This window comes from Lonchura striata, chromosome 3 (assembly GCF_046129695.1).
Source record: "Lonchura striata isolate bLonStr1 chromosome 3, bLonStr1.mat, whole genome shotgun sequence".
NCBI lineage: Eukaryota > Metazoa > Chordata > Aves > Passeriformes > Estrildidae > Lonchura > Lonchura striata.
The window spans coordinates 48,741,040-48,761,301 of NC_134605.1; the positions used below are offsets into that span (position 1 = coordinate 48,741,040).

Here is a 20,262-nt window from a genome sequence, read left to right on the forward strand (position 1 = left end):
AAAAAAACCCCAACGTTTCAAAACATATGTTAATGTGTCAGAAACCTCAATAATTCAAATGTAAATGAGAAATAAGAACCTATTCCAACAGCAATAGTGCCATCTTGTGTTTAAACAAAAAACCGCCTAAATATGCAGTAAGAAAATAGGAATATTTCACCAACTAAGCCCTTTTTAACTAACATTAATTACTCAGTATAAAAAAAACTAAACCCTGCTTGCATTCACATTGGCTTAAATTTTAAATTTTTTTATAAATTCAGGGTTTTTTATGCCTCAGATAAAAACCAGCAACATGCTAGATACCCTGTACAAAGCAAAAGATATAAATCAGAAAAATGGAAGATACAGGATGGAGCTCTACAGAGAGAGATCTCAGTGTCAGGCTTTTCACTCCAGCTGTGCAACAGGGCAGAGGTGATGCTGACTGCTCCTGCTGCACGTGGCTGACTTCAAGTAGTAGCTGTCATACCAGAGTTCAGTATCTCCCTTGGGGGTGGTGGATGCTGCAGCATTTACAGCCCAGAGAGAGGGATCTGGGAGCTGTTGTGCTCCTCCTGGCAAAGGCTGCTCAAGGCAACAGTGACTGTTTTGCCTGGGTTTAGCCCTGCATTTAATATTTACCTATATTAGAAAACCTAGAGTAATACATAGGTGCACACACGTTCTGTCAATATATATAATTAGGTATCATATTAGAGAACTGTCCAAACTCAGGAATTCTTGGAGATTTCTCTCAGGTCAGGCTTGGGAAGGTAGGTGTTAAAATATGAAAGACTTTCTTTCCATAGCATGTTAAGTGTCAGTACAGAAGGAACAACCTTCAATTTGATGAAGAAAACCTGAAGCCTGAGAAGGCTTCTCAATAGGAAGCTTTAGCTTAGAAGCAACAGTTACATGTCATTTGCAGTGAGTTATCCTGAGTTGATACTTTAAAATGTATAGCACATCAGTTTGAAAGCTATACAGTGACTTCTCCTTCATTCCTTTTATTTTAAAATAAAATTCTAAAGATTATAAAAGACATGTATCTTGGAGCTTTGACAACCAAGAGAACAACTCATGAAGCCTATTTCATATAACATCACATGAGAAATAACTAAGCAGCTTAGAATTTTTTAGAGACACCAAAGCTCCCTAATTATTCTATATCTGACAGCTACACAAAGTGAAATATTTACATTACCAATTAACTAATGTTGAATTCTCTAAAATTCACATGAGAATAATAAAACTATTTCACAAGAAACTGTAAGAAAACATGTACTTGGATACATCGAAAATTAGATCAAAGTATTAAAAACACATTAAAATAAATTGTCTTTGACACTGGGGCAAATAAGAACTTATTATAAACATCTTAAAATTTGATTCAATGAAAACAGGTGTAGCATTCAATTATTATAGCAATGTTTGAAAAATTTAGATACACACTTAGAATATAAGAAATGTGAGAAACCTCTGTCAGTACTAACAGCAGGGATCACAAAAGTTTGGAACTAAATCTGCTCTGCTTAGGTCTGTTTACTAATAGTCTTTGCAATTATTTTTAAATTTGTAAAGTGCAGGAAATAAATAAGACAAATTTTCCTGAGAATTATTTGACACATGCTACTAGAATAGTTAAAAAGGTTTTAAAATCTACCATATTTTGCAGGCACATTTACTAAAGACTTTTCCAGAAATGGTTGCTTCATCTTCACTTCCAACACAATTTGCAGCTATAATATGTAACCATCTGTATCTCTTCATGCCAAATACTTAATTAACCAAATTATGAGTAAAAAAGCTGAAGATTTTGCTTCCACTGGAGCTGAATCCCAGTGTCTTTCTATAAAAATGACACAGCCTTTGAAAATAAGTACTTCCTACCAATTCTTCTTTCTGTAAATTCATTTACATTTAGTATATTCCTTCATATTACTTCACAGCATATTGTTAATACCTTCAAGTATGTGACATTTATGAGAGAATGGGCTGGATTCAATAATGGCCACAGTACTTCCTAAAATTTCTAGAAATGCTTAGTTAAATCAACTATCTGAACATCTCCAAGGAAACAATTAACTATGATTTTTTCGAGGTTTATCTTTGATGCAAACAAAAGGGAAACATGACCCAAAAGCAACACATTCACAACAGGTCTTTAACTTGATTTACTATCCATTCCTTAACACAGAGCATTCACAGTTGTGTATTTAGAAGACAACAAACCAGACCAACTGATCTAAATGTTGGTGCATGAAGCATTTGCATATCGTTTTGCAGAAATCTGCAGAAATGACAATGAAATAAAGTGATACATTGAAAATGGCTTCATGTTTATAATTGTGTGTGTGACGTTACCACCTTGCAGCCCTACCACTGAAATGAAATTACATCACACTTTGCTAGCAGCATTCCCTTGCTTCTTGCTCCCATGTGGCAAACACAGGAGTGATATTAACAGCAACTGAAGTTGCCAATGGAAATGAATGTAATTCTGTTTTGCACCACATTTAGCAGGTTGTATTTTACACATTGACAAGCAATGGAAAGAACTTGAGCTGACTGCTCTGTGTACCAGTGCAGAGAGCTATAACCATGCCAAATACATCAAATACATCAAATTCGTCCCTGAGAACACAGTTGATGGCAAATAATTTGTTTCATACAACAGGATGTTGTTGATGACAGTGACATATTTCACAAAACTCATCATCCATGCACCTTTGGTTATCAATTCAGTTTAAAACAATGAAAAGCAAAAACATGCAACTATTAACACAGGAAAGGTGTTTTATTTACATGAAAGAGCTTAAAAGTAGGTTCAGAAAGAGCTAGAATGAGCATGTCAGATAAGCTATATTAAACATGGTAGCAAAACAACCACATTCAGTGCGCAGCAAACCACTCAAATTCAGGAAAATGCAAAATAAATAATCATCTTTAAGCTTCCAATAAACTGTGCAAATTACACAAATCACAGTCTAACTTACACCCTGAAGAATGCATTGCTTATAAGTAAATGTTTTGCTTTTTTTAGCAGTGGAAAACATTCCTAATACTTTCAGTTGAAAGGCTTCCAGCTGAAACAGCTGTGAATGGCTCTACAGAATCCTCATTGGCATACTTTATTAATGCTCTAACATAACTCTTTGAAAAGAAGTGAAAAAAAAAAAAAAAAGGAAGAGGTCACAGTCAAATTTTCCATGAGTTTTGCACAAGACAATGTGTTTTATGTTCAAAAGAGACAAAAGGGAAACATTACCTCAAAAGACATTAATATAACATGCACAAGATTAGGTGTTGTTTTTCTCAACCTGAACATTAGGTTCCAGTTACCCTGAAATTCCTTTAGGGGAATTAATGCTCATGTAAAAGACACTAATTTCTTTTTTAATTACAGATGAATTCATGTAATGTATTATTGACAGCCATTTGCTTTCTTGACATATTCAGATTTTCGCTGCCCCAAAATTAATTTTCCCTGCCATTTCTGATGCCACTGAAAGAAGGTCTCAACATTGAGCAAAAATATATACAGTACTTTCTCATTCTGTACTTCAAATTTCAAAGATTACTTGAAATCCTTGAGGAGTACTTTCTCATTCTGTACCTCAGTATCAAGGATTTCAAGGATTAAATTGTCATACTCCTGTTTGTCTCCCTCAATTTTGAATTATTCTTTGCCTCAAATACTGAATTATGATGAAAGGGACTAATATTTTAGGATAAAATTTAAATTGCCAAACAGAAAAACCAAGAGGAGACTTCAGGAAAAGAAATATCTTTCTCCCTTGTCTCAAGCTAGGCTTCCACACAACCTGTGATATAGTAGCTTAGCAACCAGTTTTACTATATAATTTCAACCTAAACTGACTGAAGAGATAAAATGAAATTATCCTACAATGATATACTAATTTGCTGAATGAAAACAAAACAAACATTAGCAAAATGATTCTGCAATCAAAGTAACCATATCCCAGTTAAGGAAGAGGAGTCCCTTTCCCAAAGCTAAATCATACAGCCTCTTGCTTTCATGTATTTAATGAGCCAGTTGTCAGAAGCAGAGTTATTTTCATTTCAGCCATGAAAGTGTTCAATCTACCTGCATACAACATATCCCAAGGCAATTTTGTTGCCAAATTAAGACACAAGTCTAGAGCTGGTAGGGTATTGCGTCATTGTTGGACGCAGAAAGTAAAGAGAGTCCTGGAACAGAAGTAGGGAATACTTTATATATACAAGCCAGTCTTCTTCCAAATAAATAAATGTAACTTTGATAGCACCTCATTCCTGACCATAGCCATGTGAAAATCTGACCATTTGGCTATGAATACAACATATAAAAAAGAAATGGCATCAGCCATACGTTCCCAAAACCAGCGCACGTTCGCAAAAGCAGTGGAATCATGTTGTGACTTGCATAGACTGAACTCTTACTATGTAACAGAATTTCACCCATCCAGAAAAACAGAGAAGTGCAACTGCAAAATCAGAGAATTTGAATCACCAAAATCCTTGATTCTTTTTTTTTTAAGCAGACCATAGAATTACCAATTAGCATAAAGAATGAAAGAATTAATAATGGAATGCATTGAAATTGGACTGTTATTTTGCCTGTTTTTTTGCTGCTGGGTTAGTGCTGCATAGATTAAGCCACTGAATTAGAAAGAGTAGATTTTTTTTCTAGTTCCTACCTATGTCATTGGTTACCATCTTGGAAAACTTTCTGCTTTTGGTCTTCACTGTAAATAGTATTATAATAAAAAAAAAATCAACCTAAGTGTATCAAAAGGTGAACTAAAGAAAAAATAAGACTAAAGAAAAGAAAAATACTGTACCCTTTTCTATAAAATTATTCAATTTTTGTTCATCATCAGAATTGTTTGGTGAACCAGAACCTACAAGTGAACAAGTGAAGACATAATGAAATGGATATACATTTGACATGAATGAAGGCGATATATCTTTGACACAAAAATCAATGTATACACTTAAAGTATACATATATTACACAATATATGTATACATATATTATACAATATTATATACAGGATCTGAGTTTAACAAAGATATAAATAAAATATCAAAAATATCAAATACTGATATTGATATCTGTAGCTGTATTAGATATTATAAAGTACAAATTACTTTATACACAATTCCGGCATATTGGAATTAGCCACAGAAATTATAATGCAAGGTACAACACTCCACATTGCAGTGAGTTTATTGCTAGAAATAATGACCACATTGAGCAAATGTTTACGCTGAATAACTAAATGGCTCTACTAATCATTGCTCCAGACACAGAAATTAGCCTAAGTTATGATTCACAAAACACAGCTGTAACAATAAACACAAGTCCTATAAATCTGTTTGGTTTTTTGTTTTTCCAGTGCAGTAAATTATTATTGGACCACAATTCTTCAACTACTCTGCAGACAACTCTGAGCCAATTGTGCCACCTGGATTTTTTTGTATCCCAACCCTGAAAATCTGATCTTAGCAAGAGACCACAACTTCAGGCTTACTACTGTCATGAAATTAAAACATTGCCAGGAAATTAAAACAATTAATCTAAAAAAATTTAAAATTTAATTGGATTTTATATTGTGGAAGTGTAAAACCAGACTAGAACACAAGCATTTTGGCGTTTCTGAAGACAAAAACTTGACAGTTTAAATGCTGTACAATCTTTTTGGTCAGATAAACGCTCCCAGAGTCTAAGCCTATTTACTGCTTGACATCTATAGAAAAAGCAGGAGGTAAGACTATTCCTCCTGCATTTTCACAGTATTTCTACAGTTCTGTGTAAGTGAAACTGTAGGACACTCTCCTAACTTGCATAGGCAGGCAGTCCCTTTCACAATCCTCTCAGCTATATAGCCACCCACCGGAGGAAGCCTAATGGAAGTTACCTTCCACTTCGCTTTACGTGGACATGGAAAGGTGGATTTCAGCAATTGCAGACTTCAGTCCAAACACTGACTGGTGTCTTTCACAGATTACATTGTAGCAATGAATGCCAATGAGGCATTCAATTGCCAATCCCATCCTCTAATCTTAGAGCTAGTAACACACTAACATTTTGTGTTTGTGTATTTTCTACTTAACTAGAAAGCCCCTAGACTGCAAAAAGTTTCCTTAAATTTTGTCTACATCCTTCTTCTCAAGCTTGCCAATATTCTGCAGCAAATTTCTCAAAAAGGCCCTCTCTTACCTCTGAAAGATAAATGCCACTTTCAAGCTTGTTTCCAGTCTTGTGCTTTTGCCCAGAAAAGATACAAAACTCAAACCAAACCTAAAGAATTACAGTTCTTCTCTCTTCACAAACATTAACAAATTATTTCCATACCAGGGTGGTGCATCCAAGATTTTTTTCAAAAGAAAAGTTGAGAAGTCTACCACAAGCTTAATCTCATTCACTGAGAGCAGAGGACAGAATCACAGGAAGCAAGGCACAGTCCAGTCTTGCTACTAAAAGTTTCTAATGCACTGGTTACATTCCCCCTCCAGCTTTTGTCCATTCACTATTTTTAATACTTTAGGCATTATTTTTTAACCTTCTTCAGCTCACACTCAAGCAGGCAGGAGGAAGGTAGGGGAAGCCAATTGTTAAATTTAGGAGTTTTCCGTAAACCTTAATTTTTATCTTTGGAGTTGCCTTAATTGCACTGTTGCAGAAGTGGTGAATTGAGTATTACTCCACTTCAACACCCCGTTATGAAAGAATGCTCTTATTTAAATGACACAGTGCTTTAAGTGGCATAAGTTAGGAGTTGTTTGGGCTAACATTTGCGTGATTCTGGAGCAGGGGGAAAAAATGATACACATTAAAGGTTATGATTCATTAGCTGTTAATTGCAGACATTTTATAGCAGTGTTCCAGAACCTAGATTTAGCCCAGACTTTTTAAGTGGGGTCAAAATTAAATACCATAGTGAATTGATAACTCTGCTCAACCTTGACAGACAAAGGATTTACTGCACCTGCAGCAATGCACAGCAAATTGTTTACAGGCATTGGTCTCAATATGTAGAAATGAAATAGGAAACATGCACCTTATTCTCAACAACATAAAAAAAAGCTTTCATTATAAATAAAGCTTTCATTATAAACTATACTGAAGTTGATGACTTCAGCATGCCAATACTTAGCAACACAGATTTGTCATGAAATCACATCTTTGGGTATGTCTTTTAATTAAAACTCACAGCTAGGTTTTGTTTTAATTTTAAATAAATCAAATTTACTCTAAGAAGAACAAGCAAAAATGAAAATAACATTGATCTAGAGGAGTGTTTTGCACAATTTAAAAGGAACATCAAAAGACAATTGTCAAATTAGAAATTAAAATTTATGTTAAAATTTCCACTAGTGCTAAAAAACAATGTTTTGGTTTGTTACACTTTCAATTTGACTTTGAAAGATCCAGGCTACAATAGAAAAGGAACCTATCTTTAGACTCCCATCTTAATTAACATTTTACACTACATACTACTTTATGTTCTTCATTTAAATCTGCAGTTGAGTCCTTTAACCTTGAGTAGTTTTGAATGAAACAAAATGACATCTTTAAAAGTTCTCAGATCAATAAATAAACATAAGTGACAATTTTTAGCTACTACAAAAACTATTCACTCTATACATTGACATGCATTATTAAATTTTTACATGGTTATAGCCTCAACTAGCCTACATGAAAATAATAAATCTTGAAGGTTTCATTTAAAATATTCACATACAGCAGTAGCAATTGGAAAATGAAAAAAAAAAATAAAAAAGGAAAAAGGAAAAAGGAAAAAGGGTGCAAGAGGAGGCATATTAAGTAAGGAACTCCTACTTTCTTAGGATGGTGGTGTCTGAAGACCTCTGATCCACAGAAAAAATAGTAATTTGCCACTTATGAGGAAGCAGAAGTAAATTTGCTCAGAAATAATCTCTACCACTTTTGAGGAATACAAAACACAATCACATGAACAATTACAGGAATTTGTGCATCTCTTGTCAATGCTTCAAAATTCCATTGTGCAGTATATTCCCTGAAGCATAAATATTTCAGTCTATTCTCTCTTCAACAATCTTTATGACATATTCCTATTGCATCTCTTAAGTCAGCTTGTTTTAAAAATGTAGTTGTGCAAGATAGCAAAATTTATGACAGTTCCACAAGTTTGTGAGAGGACAACAGGTCTTATATAATTACTTAACTAGTAAGTGTTAACTTCATGCATGCCATCTTCTGGGAAAAGAAGAAGCTGAATATCAGGGAAAGTTATGATTACCTGACGTGGGTGACTTGCAGCGGTCTTCTGGCACCACTGTACCTTCATTTATATCACAAAGACCTGCTGAAACACAACAACAGTGTATTATAAATACAGTTCCCACTTTATTTTTACTTCCACTGCAGTCAGGAACTTCATTTCTTATTAGAGACAAACAAGCCAGTTGTGACAGAATTTCTGTTACATACTACATTTTTTGACATTATCCACAGTAACTGTAGAGTCACTTCATACTACTAAAGTTTTCTTTGCAAAATATAATCAATAAATTTCAGTGAAAACTTCTATACTTTCAGCTAGACAAACTTATCAAAACAGTTAATTATTTACATGCTACAGGTACATATTAAGCCTAGACACAATTTCTTTTTAAAAAAATCAGAGTTAAATTAAAAATGTAATTGTGAAAGAAAATAATATAAAAGAGGGTCTTGAAGATTACAAGCACATGATATGTGAAACTACAGTGCCTTTTTTCAAACTACTTTTCCACTGCTGCAGTGATATGCCTTGTATTTGCCAATTTGTATTGCCAAGTTAATTTTCCATAAAAACTCCTTATTGGTGTCACTTAGAGAATTCAGGTCTTGGGGTGTTTAGATAGGTGCTCTCCCTTGCATGGAGGAATTTAACTAAATTTCTTACATCATCAAATCTGATCAGTTTGAAAAAACTGCAGTATGTTAACATCTGAAAGCTAATTCCTTTCATTCCAGTGAAGGAACTAAAACCTAGTTATACACAATCAGATGCAAAAGATGGAAGCTGCCTCAAAATGGTCCTAAATATTATTCCATTAAATAATCTAAAAGTATACAAGAAATTTTTTTTTTTTTTTTTTTTTTTTTTTTTTTTTTTTGACAAGAAATTGCTGTCAGGACTGCCCACAATTAAGAGAAGCACATTTTGTTGATATTTTAAGGTTAGTAATACATTTCAGGTTTATATCATGAAGCTTTCCTACAGAAATTTCATTATGTGATACCAAGGCAAACAAGCATGTAACAGTAATAGCTAAGAAATATTTGCTAAAATTACAGAGTTTTGCGTGCACACAAATATTTCCAATATTCAAAAAGTTTGCGGGGCAATGGTAATGGCTAAAGCAAGAAAGGTATCACATGAAAAGCCTGTCTATACAATTGCACACTACACATTCACAAGTGCCACCTGTACATATCTGTCAAAAAAAAAAAATACAACAGCTCTACTCCATCTACACCAAAGCTTTAAAATTTCCAAACATTAAACCAGAAGTTAATAGTTTACAGGGAAAAAAGGTTCTCCTGAAATAACATAGCAATGTGGAACACATTGAAAGTATGTTAGATTAACAATTCCATTTATCCAAAATAGTCTCTTTTAAAATTACTAAGAGCATGAATAACTTAAACCCCAAAACTCAATGACTAGAATTGGCAAATGACCCAATTTAAATTCTAAAATGTCAAATGAAATTCCAGGTGGAAGCTATATCTTTCCACTACACAGAAGAAAGAAAAGAGCAATTTATTTAATCATCTGTCAGTAAATCAATTAACACTACGGGATAATCAGAGCTTTACATCAGAATTTTAAACAGGCATGGGAGACTAAATGTTTTGACCTAGACAGGATTATTTAAAAAGATTTCTGAAAAATTCTAAAGTTGCTTTCATAACAAGCAATACAAGTTTCAGATGATAGTTGTGCTGGGAGGATAAACCCATATTGTGCTCTTAGAAGTAGTTGCCCTCTCAGGAGCCAAACTAAACAAATTCACACATGCAGTTCGGGAACACAATTTCCTCTTTTCCAATAAAGATTAATTCTTTACCTCCAAAGGATGAGTTTAACTTCTTGTACTAGTTCTCCTATGAAAATTCATTAATTGACAGCAATGATCTTTAGCCAAGCATGAAGACACCTGCACACTTGAATTCATTGTAGGAACTCTCAATGCTATACTTTGATTAATATACATCTTAATTAATATGAATAAGTGTGCATTATGGTAATCATTATAGAATATAAAGCTTGGCTATCTGTTCATAGCCATTACTGCCATTACTTCAGAGAGAAAAAGAACAGGAATAGATGAAAAGTAATTTTAGCTATTATTGTATTGGTAATTAAACCAAGCAGAGTATAACAAGAATGATCTAATTTTGTGAACTAGGAGGCTCTGCTCATGACCAAGCTGAAGAAACTTGCTATTCATCTTAAAACCCCAGATATCCTGATGGAAGCACTGGCAGCAAGACAGCTCTCCTGGAAAAATTCAGTAGAAAATTGATCTAAGACTTTCTGTTTCAGAAATACAAAAACTGTATCCTTCTATAACACTAATATATGTACAACTGACCTTTTAATAAGCTTTTAGTTTACCTCTGCAAACTCTAGAAGCAAGAAAATGAAAAACTCTCCAAACTGCCAAAAATCAAAGAATGTCATTAAAGACATCATTACCAGGCTGCATTAAAAGCTCCACAGAACTACACCTGAAATTAACTGATATATAAATTTTCATGAGAGTTAGTTTTTTGCACAAGCTTTAAACAGACATCTGAGAAGTACCTACAACTTTACAAGAAAATGGAAAAAAAAAATTAAAAATTATAACTAAAAGTAACTTGATATGATATAAAACTTAGAATTAAAAACAAGCTGAAAAACAGGATCAAAAAAAGATCCCCAAGCCCAACAACCAAACTTTCTGATACAGTTTCAGCCTTGGCTGATGTCAGTCACAGCTGATGTTGGTATCATGACATTTAAGATAAAAATTCAAATAGTGCATGAAGGAGGAAGGGGAAAAAAAATGACCAAGCAACTCCAGAAGAGTTGTGGGCATATATTTTTTTCCAGTTTGTCTCAACCCCACTTCTTGAATAACTCATAGATTACTGTCAAAAAGCTTTTTGATGTAAAGTAAAAACTTTAAATAAAGTCACATGCATGTAAGTACTGCTTCAGTTTTGTCAGAAACCTAAACTGTCTCTGGTAGAACTAAGAAATCCTAACTTTTAAAGAGTTGTTCTAAATTGCACTAATCAAAAAGTCACATGAAATCTTGTAACTCTCACCAAATGTAATTTGCAAAAAAAGAGTTATGATTCATGTTCTCTGTGAACTTATGGAACTAAGTAGGAAGAAATAACAGCTATATAAGTCTTGGTGTTTCATTATCAAATTATGACCTGTCTCTTTCTTTTTATCAGTACTGATTTAATGACTCCTGCCTTATTTAGCAAAGAGTATATCAAGGAAATGTCGCCTAACAGTGTAAGCCTCCATCATGTCATCGCACCATAACCTTTCACTTACGCATTTCATGTCTTTGGGCACATGGCCAAAGTTGATTTTCTAGACCCTCCCCCCTCACTATTAGACTCTAAAGGCAAACGTTGATTTTTCTTTTAACCTTGACAAACACCTGATGACACTGTCTGGCAGGCCTTAACAAAACACATATACTGCATGCTTCACAAACTATAAATTGCCACCCAAAACATGTGAGTAGTATACCTGGTATGAATCACTGATAAATTCCAAAACACGATCCCAACTGGGAGCTTGTATCTGTAGAGCTAGCCTGAAATGACATTTTACAGTCTAGCTAGTGTAGAGAGCCTTGTTTCTAAATAGATGCTGCTTTAAGACGGGAATCTGAATTTCTTTTCTGAGTAGAAAAAATAAGATGACAGAGAAATACATCATATTCTTGCAACACAAGAGAAGGGAAAAAAAGCTCACGTTTCCATTCATATTTTAGAAGATACGTAACTCTTACTCTATGAAATTTTTTAAAAGATGCCTTCGTAAACTTTTAATTGTTTGATTAAGGACATACCATTTACTAAATCTTAAGTACGTTGACAGTTACTGATACTCTATTGAATTGATACTTTATGCTGAAACATACAGAATATCCAGGTTTTTAATGAGGAAGGACCAATCCTTCCTGCCTTTTCTGGACGTGGTTGAATGCACAATAGCAATATGCTGCTCTGTTGCAGGCTGCCTGAATGCATATGTAAGCTAATAAGATTTTTTTTTTCCTTAAATACACTGTTGTTGTCTCAAAGAATAGGAATTTTCTAAACCAATTGCATTAGATAGAAAACTACTTTTTCTAGGAAGATTTAAATATTAAGTACTATTACTCCCTGAAGATTATTAGTAATACAGCCATTGAAAATATCTTATTCATAAATAAAAATAATTTTGAAGTATTAAAATAGAAATGTTTTCAAGATAGAGATTCAATGAAGGCATGTCTTTCAAAGCAAAAACAAGGAAGCATAAGCTCCTTGCATTTTTGTAAACACTAAATGCAGAAAGTGAATGTCCAAGAAAGGGAGAATGCAAAATCCAAGTGTTCTTACTATCTTATATAGTTCCAATCCCATAAATAAATCGAAGGGTAGTACTTAAATGTAACAGACTCATTATTTGTGGAAAATTATTGAAGCAATTATTGAAGTTTGGGCAACACATACACTGAAAGAACTAAAAATAATGAGAAATGTTAAATGATAACTAAAGATATTATTTTCAGTTTTTAAAATGACTGTAGCTCCATTTAACCCAGATACTGTCAGGATGGTAAACAGAGAATTACATGGTTATGAAATTAACTCTTGGGTACAAAACTTGTTTAAACTTATTCCTAAATAAAATAGTCCAAATAAATTCACCTTTACAATATTCACTAGCTTGAGGATTTCTACCCATCTTTTTCTTTTTTTCAAAACAATAATCAATCAGCACCAGATCCTGGTTTTCAGTTCTGTATCATCTTAAGGTGGAGGCATTTATTTTATGCCTAGCTCCCTTTCTGCCATGACAGTAGAGGAGGAAAGGCTATAGACAAAGCAGTATTTGGCAACTGAGACTATCCTCTGAGATGTATTTTTTTTTTCATGTTGGGGGAAAAGAAATAGCAGAACTAAGACATGGACCACAATTTCAAGTTTGTTTTGCAGTTATGTTCATTTGTTGTTTTTCTTTTTAAATTCCATTTATACAGTAGCTTAACCTGCTCTACTTCATTTAAAAAAAGGCTGAGATTACCTACCTCTGCCTGATGGCTGGAGAAAACTGGTATCCTAAGAAAAGGAACGATACTCTGCTTTTAAAAAATAAGCTTTACATTCTCCAGATTCTTGGATGCTGTGAATGATGTAATAAGTCAGACTCTCTCAGGCAATTCATGGTTCTGATGGCTTATCTTTTTCACACAGATACCTGAACTTCAAAACTGCTTGGGAACTGAACAGGGCTGTTCACAAATACCTCTTAATCCCTATAAACAACATTTTTGTAAAAGTAACTTTTCACTTTTAGAAGAATAATCTCTCTGCAATCACAATGTCTATTCTTATCATTGCTACTAATACTCTAACTCTGGACTTCTGAAGCTTTTTCTGCCAGAAAGGGAACCAAACAAGGAAAGTTTCTAGTAAAATAACTGTATTTGTGAGTAAGATCTTAGCTGTATAAACATCAGCAAATTCTGAGATAGGATCTCTTTTTGATTTTGAGATTTATTTATTTAAAACCACAAAATACAGAGACTATTATGGTTGCTTTTTTCCTTTAAATTTTTTTTAAAGATATCATGAATGAGAAATACAATGGATGCAGGACGGATTGAAATCAGGCTCTATAAGTAAAACAACTACTTAAATAGAACTAAAGAAAATTAATTATGGTGAGTGAAGAAAACAAAAAAAATCAACTTCAGATGCTCAAACAATATTTGAATGCTATGAGATGACTTACTTATATAAGAGGTGCGAAGCTTTTTCACAGACTCTGAATATAAGTTAGAAAGGCCGCACATGCAAGAAGCCACAGTCAGCATACCTTCATGAAGCAATGAGAAAAGGAAAGACGGAGACACTAACAGTACATTTGAGACAGAAAAGCCAGCCAAGTAACTTCTACAACCAGATTATTAAAATGCCATTGCCATGCAGATTGTTAGTACCAGAAGTTAAGATGAAAAAATATGACTTCATAAAACAGTTGTGTTAATGAGCAAAAAGGACTTTCATCATGAACAACTTATAGACATAGCTGGACCACAGAGGTATGTGAATCCAATTTACTGGATTAAAATAACAACAGTTAAGAAAACAAAGGCAAGTGAAGTTTAAAGCTCCAAAAGGCAGTTTATAATCTATATGCATGAGGCAGAATTTAAGACCTTTACTCCCAGGACAAATTAACACAGTCAAACATTAAAGTTATTTCTTTCTCTAACAGCTTATATCATAAAAGAAAATATTTTATCTGACAGGATACTGACTGTCTATGCTCTGCTCTACGTGAATGATTTTTAGATCCAATTCCTCAGTTGAAATAAGCTGACTGATGTTAACTGGATATTTTTCAAACCATTCATTTAACTAAAACACCTCCCAGAACATCCATTTCAATTTTAATAAAATATCACCTGAAGAACTTACAAGGACTTTACTATGGATCTCTTAAAGAAATTAACACTCAATCATGAGGAAGGGTTTTTTTCAACAGTTTATTATTATGTCTTCTGCTGTTTTCTGAAATAACTTAGGAGTATCCATGACACATAAGGGAGAAGAAAATTTTAAAACACTATATTTTCTTTTGGTTACAAAAAGCTTCGCATTTTGATCAAAAAGTTATTTTCATTTTAGCTGAAAAAGAACACTCTTCAGCATATTTTAAAATCAAAGTCCTTTTTTTCTATTTCAAAGAGATTTATTTTACTGGTGTGTATGTAGAAGTTTATTTTGTTCATTTCAATCAAAGGTTTCCTCTCAAGCATAACATAACAGTATTAACAACATAACATGATTTAGCTCATGAGGGACATTTCTAATCAAATTTTAAAACAGGAAGCCACAAGATCTCAGCAAACACTCAGGCTATCTGCAAACATTAATGGATTTATACAAACATGTGGGTACTAGGTTTATCAGAAATATCAGGATATTTCGTCATGCCGTGCAAATTCTTGTAAACTGCATAAATCCATTGTAAAGTTATATTTTTTTCTTAAAATACACATTACACTGAAAAATAAGTAATAGTATAAAGCAATCAGTACATTCCACTACGCAACAATTTTTAAGGAAAGATGAATTAACAAAGCTGCAGTAGTGACACTAGTAACAGATCAAGAAGAATGAAAACCACAGTGAAGAATGTTTGTATTCAAAGAGCACACACAAAGACAAGATGACCAATCATGCTTTTCTTCTGAGCTTAAAATATGTTTTAGGTTACTCACCTCCAGATGGTTGCCGAGCTTTTCGGGGAGACCGTGGCTCCCTGCGGTAGGGATCATTGGAGCCATACAGTTCAATAGTGCCTAGATTTAAGAGCACTGTCTTCTGGAGGTAATCAACCATGGCAATACCATTACAGTTTCCAAAAACTACTCTGGAAAAAGAGAAGTTAAAGGAAAGACAATGCTAATTAAATGTTGGTAATGTTTCACACAACTATTTTTTGCAGTTCAGCACTTAATACTTCCTAATTTTTAGGAATTATCCTAGATTGTATTTATTTATATATTTGTATTTTAGAATCCAGTATTGATTAATTGTCCTCTTGTAAAAATATGGTGTCAAGTAGAACAGACCACTGTCAGTGACCTTGCCAACCTGACACAGAGTCTTAAGTGACACTCTTGGCTGTACAGTGCCAGGTGAAAAAGAATGATGCTGATTTGCCTCTGCTGTTAGCACCATCAGTATCTGCCATGACCCAAAAGGAATTCTTCTCAGAAGCACAAACAACTGATTACCTCTATGTTGCTGTGCAGTTCATGTGAACACACACAGAAGACTTAATTTTAATGGATTGTTTTAGACCACTTTGATGGAATAATGAAAGAAAGAACTGTGTAGGATATACTTACAGGCCATATGCTGAGTTGATGGCTAAGCTGGTTATCTGTTGAGGAGGTTCTCCACTCACCCACACCAGCTGTATAACAAGCTCGATTTGGTAGCCTGGAGACTGCTTGAGAGGAGAATTTTTAACTCTGCAAAGTAAACAAAACATGGTGTCTCCATTGTCTCCATTTTTCTTTATGGGATCAGAGTTCATTAAATTCTATACCATACTGGATTTTAAAATGTTGGAAAATGATAAAAACTATGATCAAAAGCAAATAAGAGCAACCAGAAGAAAAAGCCACATTAAAAATGGGAATTCACTTATTTTGATTCACTACCTAATTGAAAACTAATTGAACAATGACCACATATGTTTCATTTTTTTCCAACCTCAGAACAAGCCATAACAACACTATTATGCTGCATTTCCTTGAAAAGATACAGGTGTTCAGTCAATGTCTAAAAAAAGTGCTACCTCTTTTTTTTTTCAGAGTTTCCAAAACAACTCTGATTTAGAGAAGGGAAGGGGGTAAGAGGTTTACATGGAATAAGCACAATGAAAAGGGAAACAGAAGCATAATATATTGAGGTAAATGCAAATAAAAAGCTGATGATATGGCAAAACCAAAATGAAAACAAGTCAATTACTGCAATGGTAGACCAATTGTATGCAATGAAGCTAGGACTGGGGAAATTGAAATTCCTGTAAAGACTTTTTTTGCATGCTGACAAATACACTTATACATTTTTTTTTTACACGAAAAAATGTTATGTAGAACAAGCTCCTGTTTCCTGAACTCCACTTATTTTACCCATTTATTCTCATTAATGGATATTTTGGTCTAACAATATTTTACATAGGTCTAGAATTTCTGTTTTATATATTAATATTCTATTTTCTATTCTATTATTCTATTTTCAGTTTTTCTACTTAGATGAGTTTCCATCAGAAATACACCTCTCCAACTCAGTATAATCAATACAATTTGAAAACTCTTACCCAAATAAAGCATCCCTATCAGAATTGTTTTCTGGATGGATGCACTCAAAGAATAAAAACCCAAGTTGGGAATCTTAAACTTCAGGAAACAAAGTATATACTTAGCTTTATATCTCTAGATATATATTACATATTCCTTACATTCTGTTAGAAAAAGTCACATCTCATAAGTCACATAATGCACTCTTGTAGGAGAGTAAAAAAAGACAGACTTTCTTAACTAATTTCTCTAAATGGTTAAAAACTCACACAAAGAAGCTGGCAGAAAAAATTCACAATTTAAAAAGATCAAAAAACTTGTCAAAGACCTGCACTATTAGGCATCATGCAAAGTGAAAATCCATGAAAAAGGGACATTTAATTAATTCTCTTTCCAATATGCAGTCCTTCCCCTGGAGGATTTTCAAAAAATATATATATTTATAAACCTAAAGAATTAGCATTCAGCTAGCTATCTGTAAGAATTTTCACTTCTGATTTACTTCTAAAACTTAAGGTGCTGCAAAACTAATAAATGAAACATATTCAGACATACTTGGTCTAAAGTTAAAGAGAGCCACAAAACATTAATTTTCCTATTCATTTCAAGGACAGTAAAATAGCAAAGTGACTGAACTGCTGCTATTAAAAACTGTTTGCTCTAAGGCACAATCATCTACAGCTATACTAACATCTATGCCATATTTTCCTAAAATAAGGTAAATCAGAAGGCAAGGATTTTTTAAGTCAGCTTTAGAAATTTAAAAAAAATAGTATTACAATAATTATTTCTTAAAACAGAGCTCAAATTTCCGATATTTGGAAAACTTTGCTCTACAAGATAACACATTTTCACCAGCAATGACATATTTGTAACAATATCAAAGTACATATACTCTAAATCACATATTCTTGCAATGTTTCAGACACTGAAAGTGTAACAGAATATACTTACTTTAAACATGGGACATTATCACGAAGTCCATCAGATGAACTGCTACTAGTAGATGGATGAGACTGAGGAACAATGGACTGGGGATTGGAACCTGTGCCTGGAGTTGGTACAGGTGGCACCTGCTCACCGTCTGGAGTTTCAATATCATTTATTTCATATAGGAGACGTATTTCCAGCATCTGTTTATGAAAGGAAAGAAAAATACCTGTCAAGTCTGTCTTTCAAAACATTGAATATGAAATCAATGAAATGCAACTGAGGGTATTAGTAATAAAAGTGACATCCAAAATTTTTCCATCTTTTGAAAGATAACAGTTTAATAAGCAGTGTACCAAAAACAAATGTAGTTTTCAGAAATACAGTCATACTATTAAAGACTGAGTATCTGAAGACTGTTAGAACTTGAATGACTAATGTATTTCCCAATTTTTAAAAGTTTGCTTCTTAATAGCAAAAGAAATTAAATACTGGACCCATTTAATTATCATTCTGCTGAAATACATTCTCAGTTATGAATATGACTTGGTTTATGTACTTCAGGAATCATAAAACAGAGCTAAAGCCACACAGACAGCTAAACTTTTGCTGATGCAATTCTGTACACATGGTGACTTAGTTCAATGTTTGATGTTGTGTTGAACTGGATCATACATTTTAAAGAACTGTGCTTTCATAATGACTTTAGATTTCCTTCTCCAGGATCTGTAATAACATCACAAGTAACTGCAGTGCAGTATAAAGGAAGTTTTCAAGTGTGTTATTATCATCTGCAAAACAGAATTTAACTCATAGACTATAGAACATAGAACTATATAGTATTTTTAAAACATTGAAGAGTACTGAAGACTACCTTAATTGGGGTTGATTAACAAAAATTGGTTAGAAAGAAACCTATTCCGTAAGAAGGGAATGTATTTGTACATTCAAAAAACCACACACAAAAAAAAGCCCCACACCTCAGGTCTTTAAACTACAACTTACAAGTGAGCAGAATAGGGAGGGGATGGTGTGTATGTGTGTATTGGAGGAAGGAGGTGAGAGGAAAAAAACCAACTACACTACAATTAACACTTAGAACAGGCAATACTTTATAATTAAATGTTAGGTTTTAGTTAACACATTCAATTAAATAAATTCACAAGTGTGTTTCTGATTTAACAAGAAACGTCTCAACTTACTCTTCTTGCAATAGAATCATTGTATCTTATACAGAATAAAACAGTGACACAGCAAAGTTAACAGATTTCAGGGCATGTTTGGCACATTTTTTCCTCTTCTAGCTCTGCATAGTGCAGAAGTTTTGACAGGACAGATGGTAATTATGAGGACTCAAGGGACCAACTCCCCAAAAGTTTTGCAATTCTTCAACTCTATAGCTCATTCACTTCTGTTATTATTTTACCTTTGATACAGCCAAGTTTTGATCCACTATTTGTTTTGATACACCAAAGAAGGATTATCGGCCCCAAAACCTCGAAAAGTCGCCGAAAACCAATATTTTGGTGTGCAATGTTTACTTTTGTTGAATTTCATAATTAATTACTTTCTCTCCAAAAACCTACATCTCTGTTTTGAGTCAATTATTTTTGTCCATTTCATTTTATAATTAAAGACAAAAAAAAAAAAAAAAAAAAAAAAAAAAAGAAATTGCTAGAACAGTCTTATTATAGCTAAATCCTACAAAGTTGCAAAATGGTCATAACTCTTTACCGGAATGACTTCCGTCGTCACTTCCTGCTTGCTGAACCTATAAATAATGACATGTGCAGAAACTCCAGCTATGCACAGCATTCTACTTTCTGGACACCATGAGATGATCTGAATAGCATATGGATCTTCATCTACTATATCTGTGTTTGGCCTGTCATCTTTATTCCGTGATTTTTCAAATACTTTGGCTGTTTTTAGCTTATAGAGTACTTGCAGCGTTACTAGAACAAAGCAAAAGAGAAAGATTAGTTTTGACCTAAACACATAGCTAATTCTTGAAGTGTATCCTTCTCAACTGGAATTTTAATTCTGTGTTAGATTTTCTTTCAATTATCTTCATGCTGATTTCAAACTTCACAGGCATCCTATCAATGGCCCAAATTACTGCAATAAATACTAATCACAACATTAGTAAAACCTAAATTACAGCATCCCTTCTTCTCTTCCATATTTCATCAATTTTATCTG

The 20,262-nt window shown here is 33.4% G+C and overlaps 1 protein-coding gene across 5 annotated transcripts in view; it reads right to left on the minus strand.

Moving 5' to 3' along the window:
• STXBP5 (syntaxin binding protein 5) overlaps window positions 1-20,262 on the minus strand; it is a 107,063-nt gene that overhangs the window by 21,137 nt on the left and 65,664 nt on the right. For 2 of the 5 annotated variants that reach the window (XM_021527025.2, XM_021527023.2), the window contains exons 15-19: window positions 19,795-20,015; window positions 18,085-18,263; window positions 16,171-16,296; window positions 15,538-15,689; window positions 8,274-8,336 (exon numbers count right to left, since the gene is read on the minus strand). In XM_021527025.2, the coding sequence (XP_021382700.1) occupies window positions 8,274-8,336; window positions 15,538-15,689; window positions 16,171-16,296; window positions 18,085-18,263; window positions 19,795-20,015 (741 nt within the window). Of the gene's footprint in view, window positions 1-4,682; window positions 4,731-4,826; window positions 4,887-8,273; window positions 8,340-15,537; window positions 15,690-16,170; window positions 16,297-18,084; window positions 18,264-19,794; window positions 20,016-20,262 lie in introns of all 5 variants that reach the window. The other 3 variants (XM_021527024.2, XM_021527021.2, XM_021527026.2) reach the window with 2 other exon arrangements.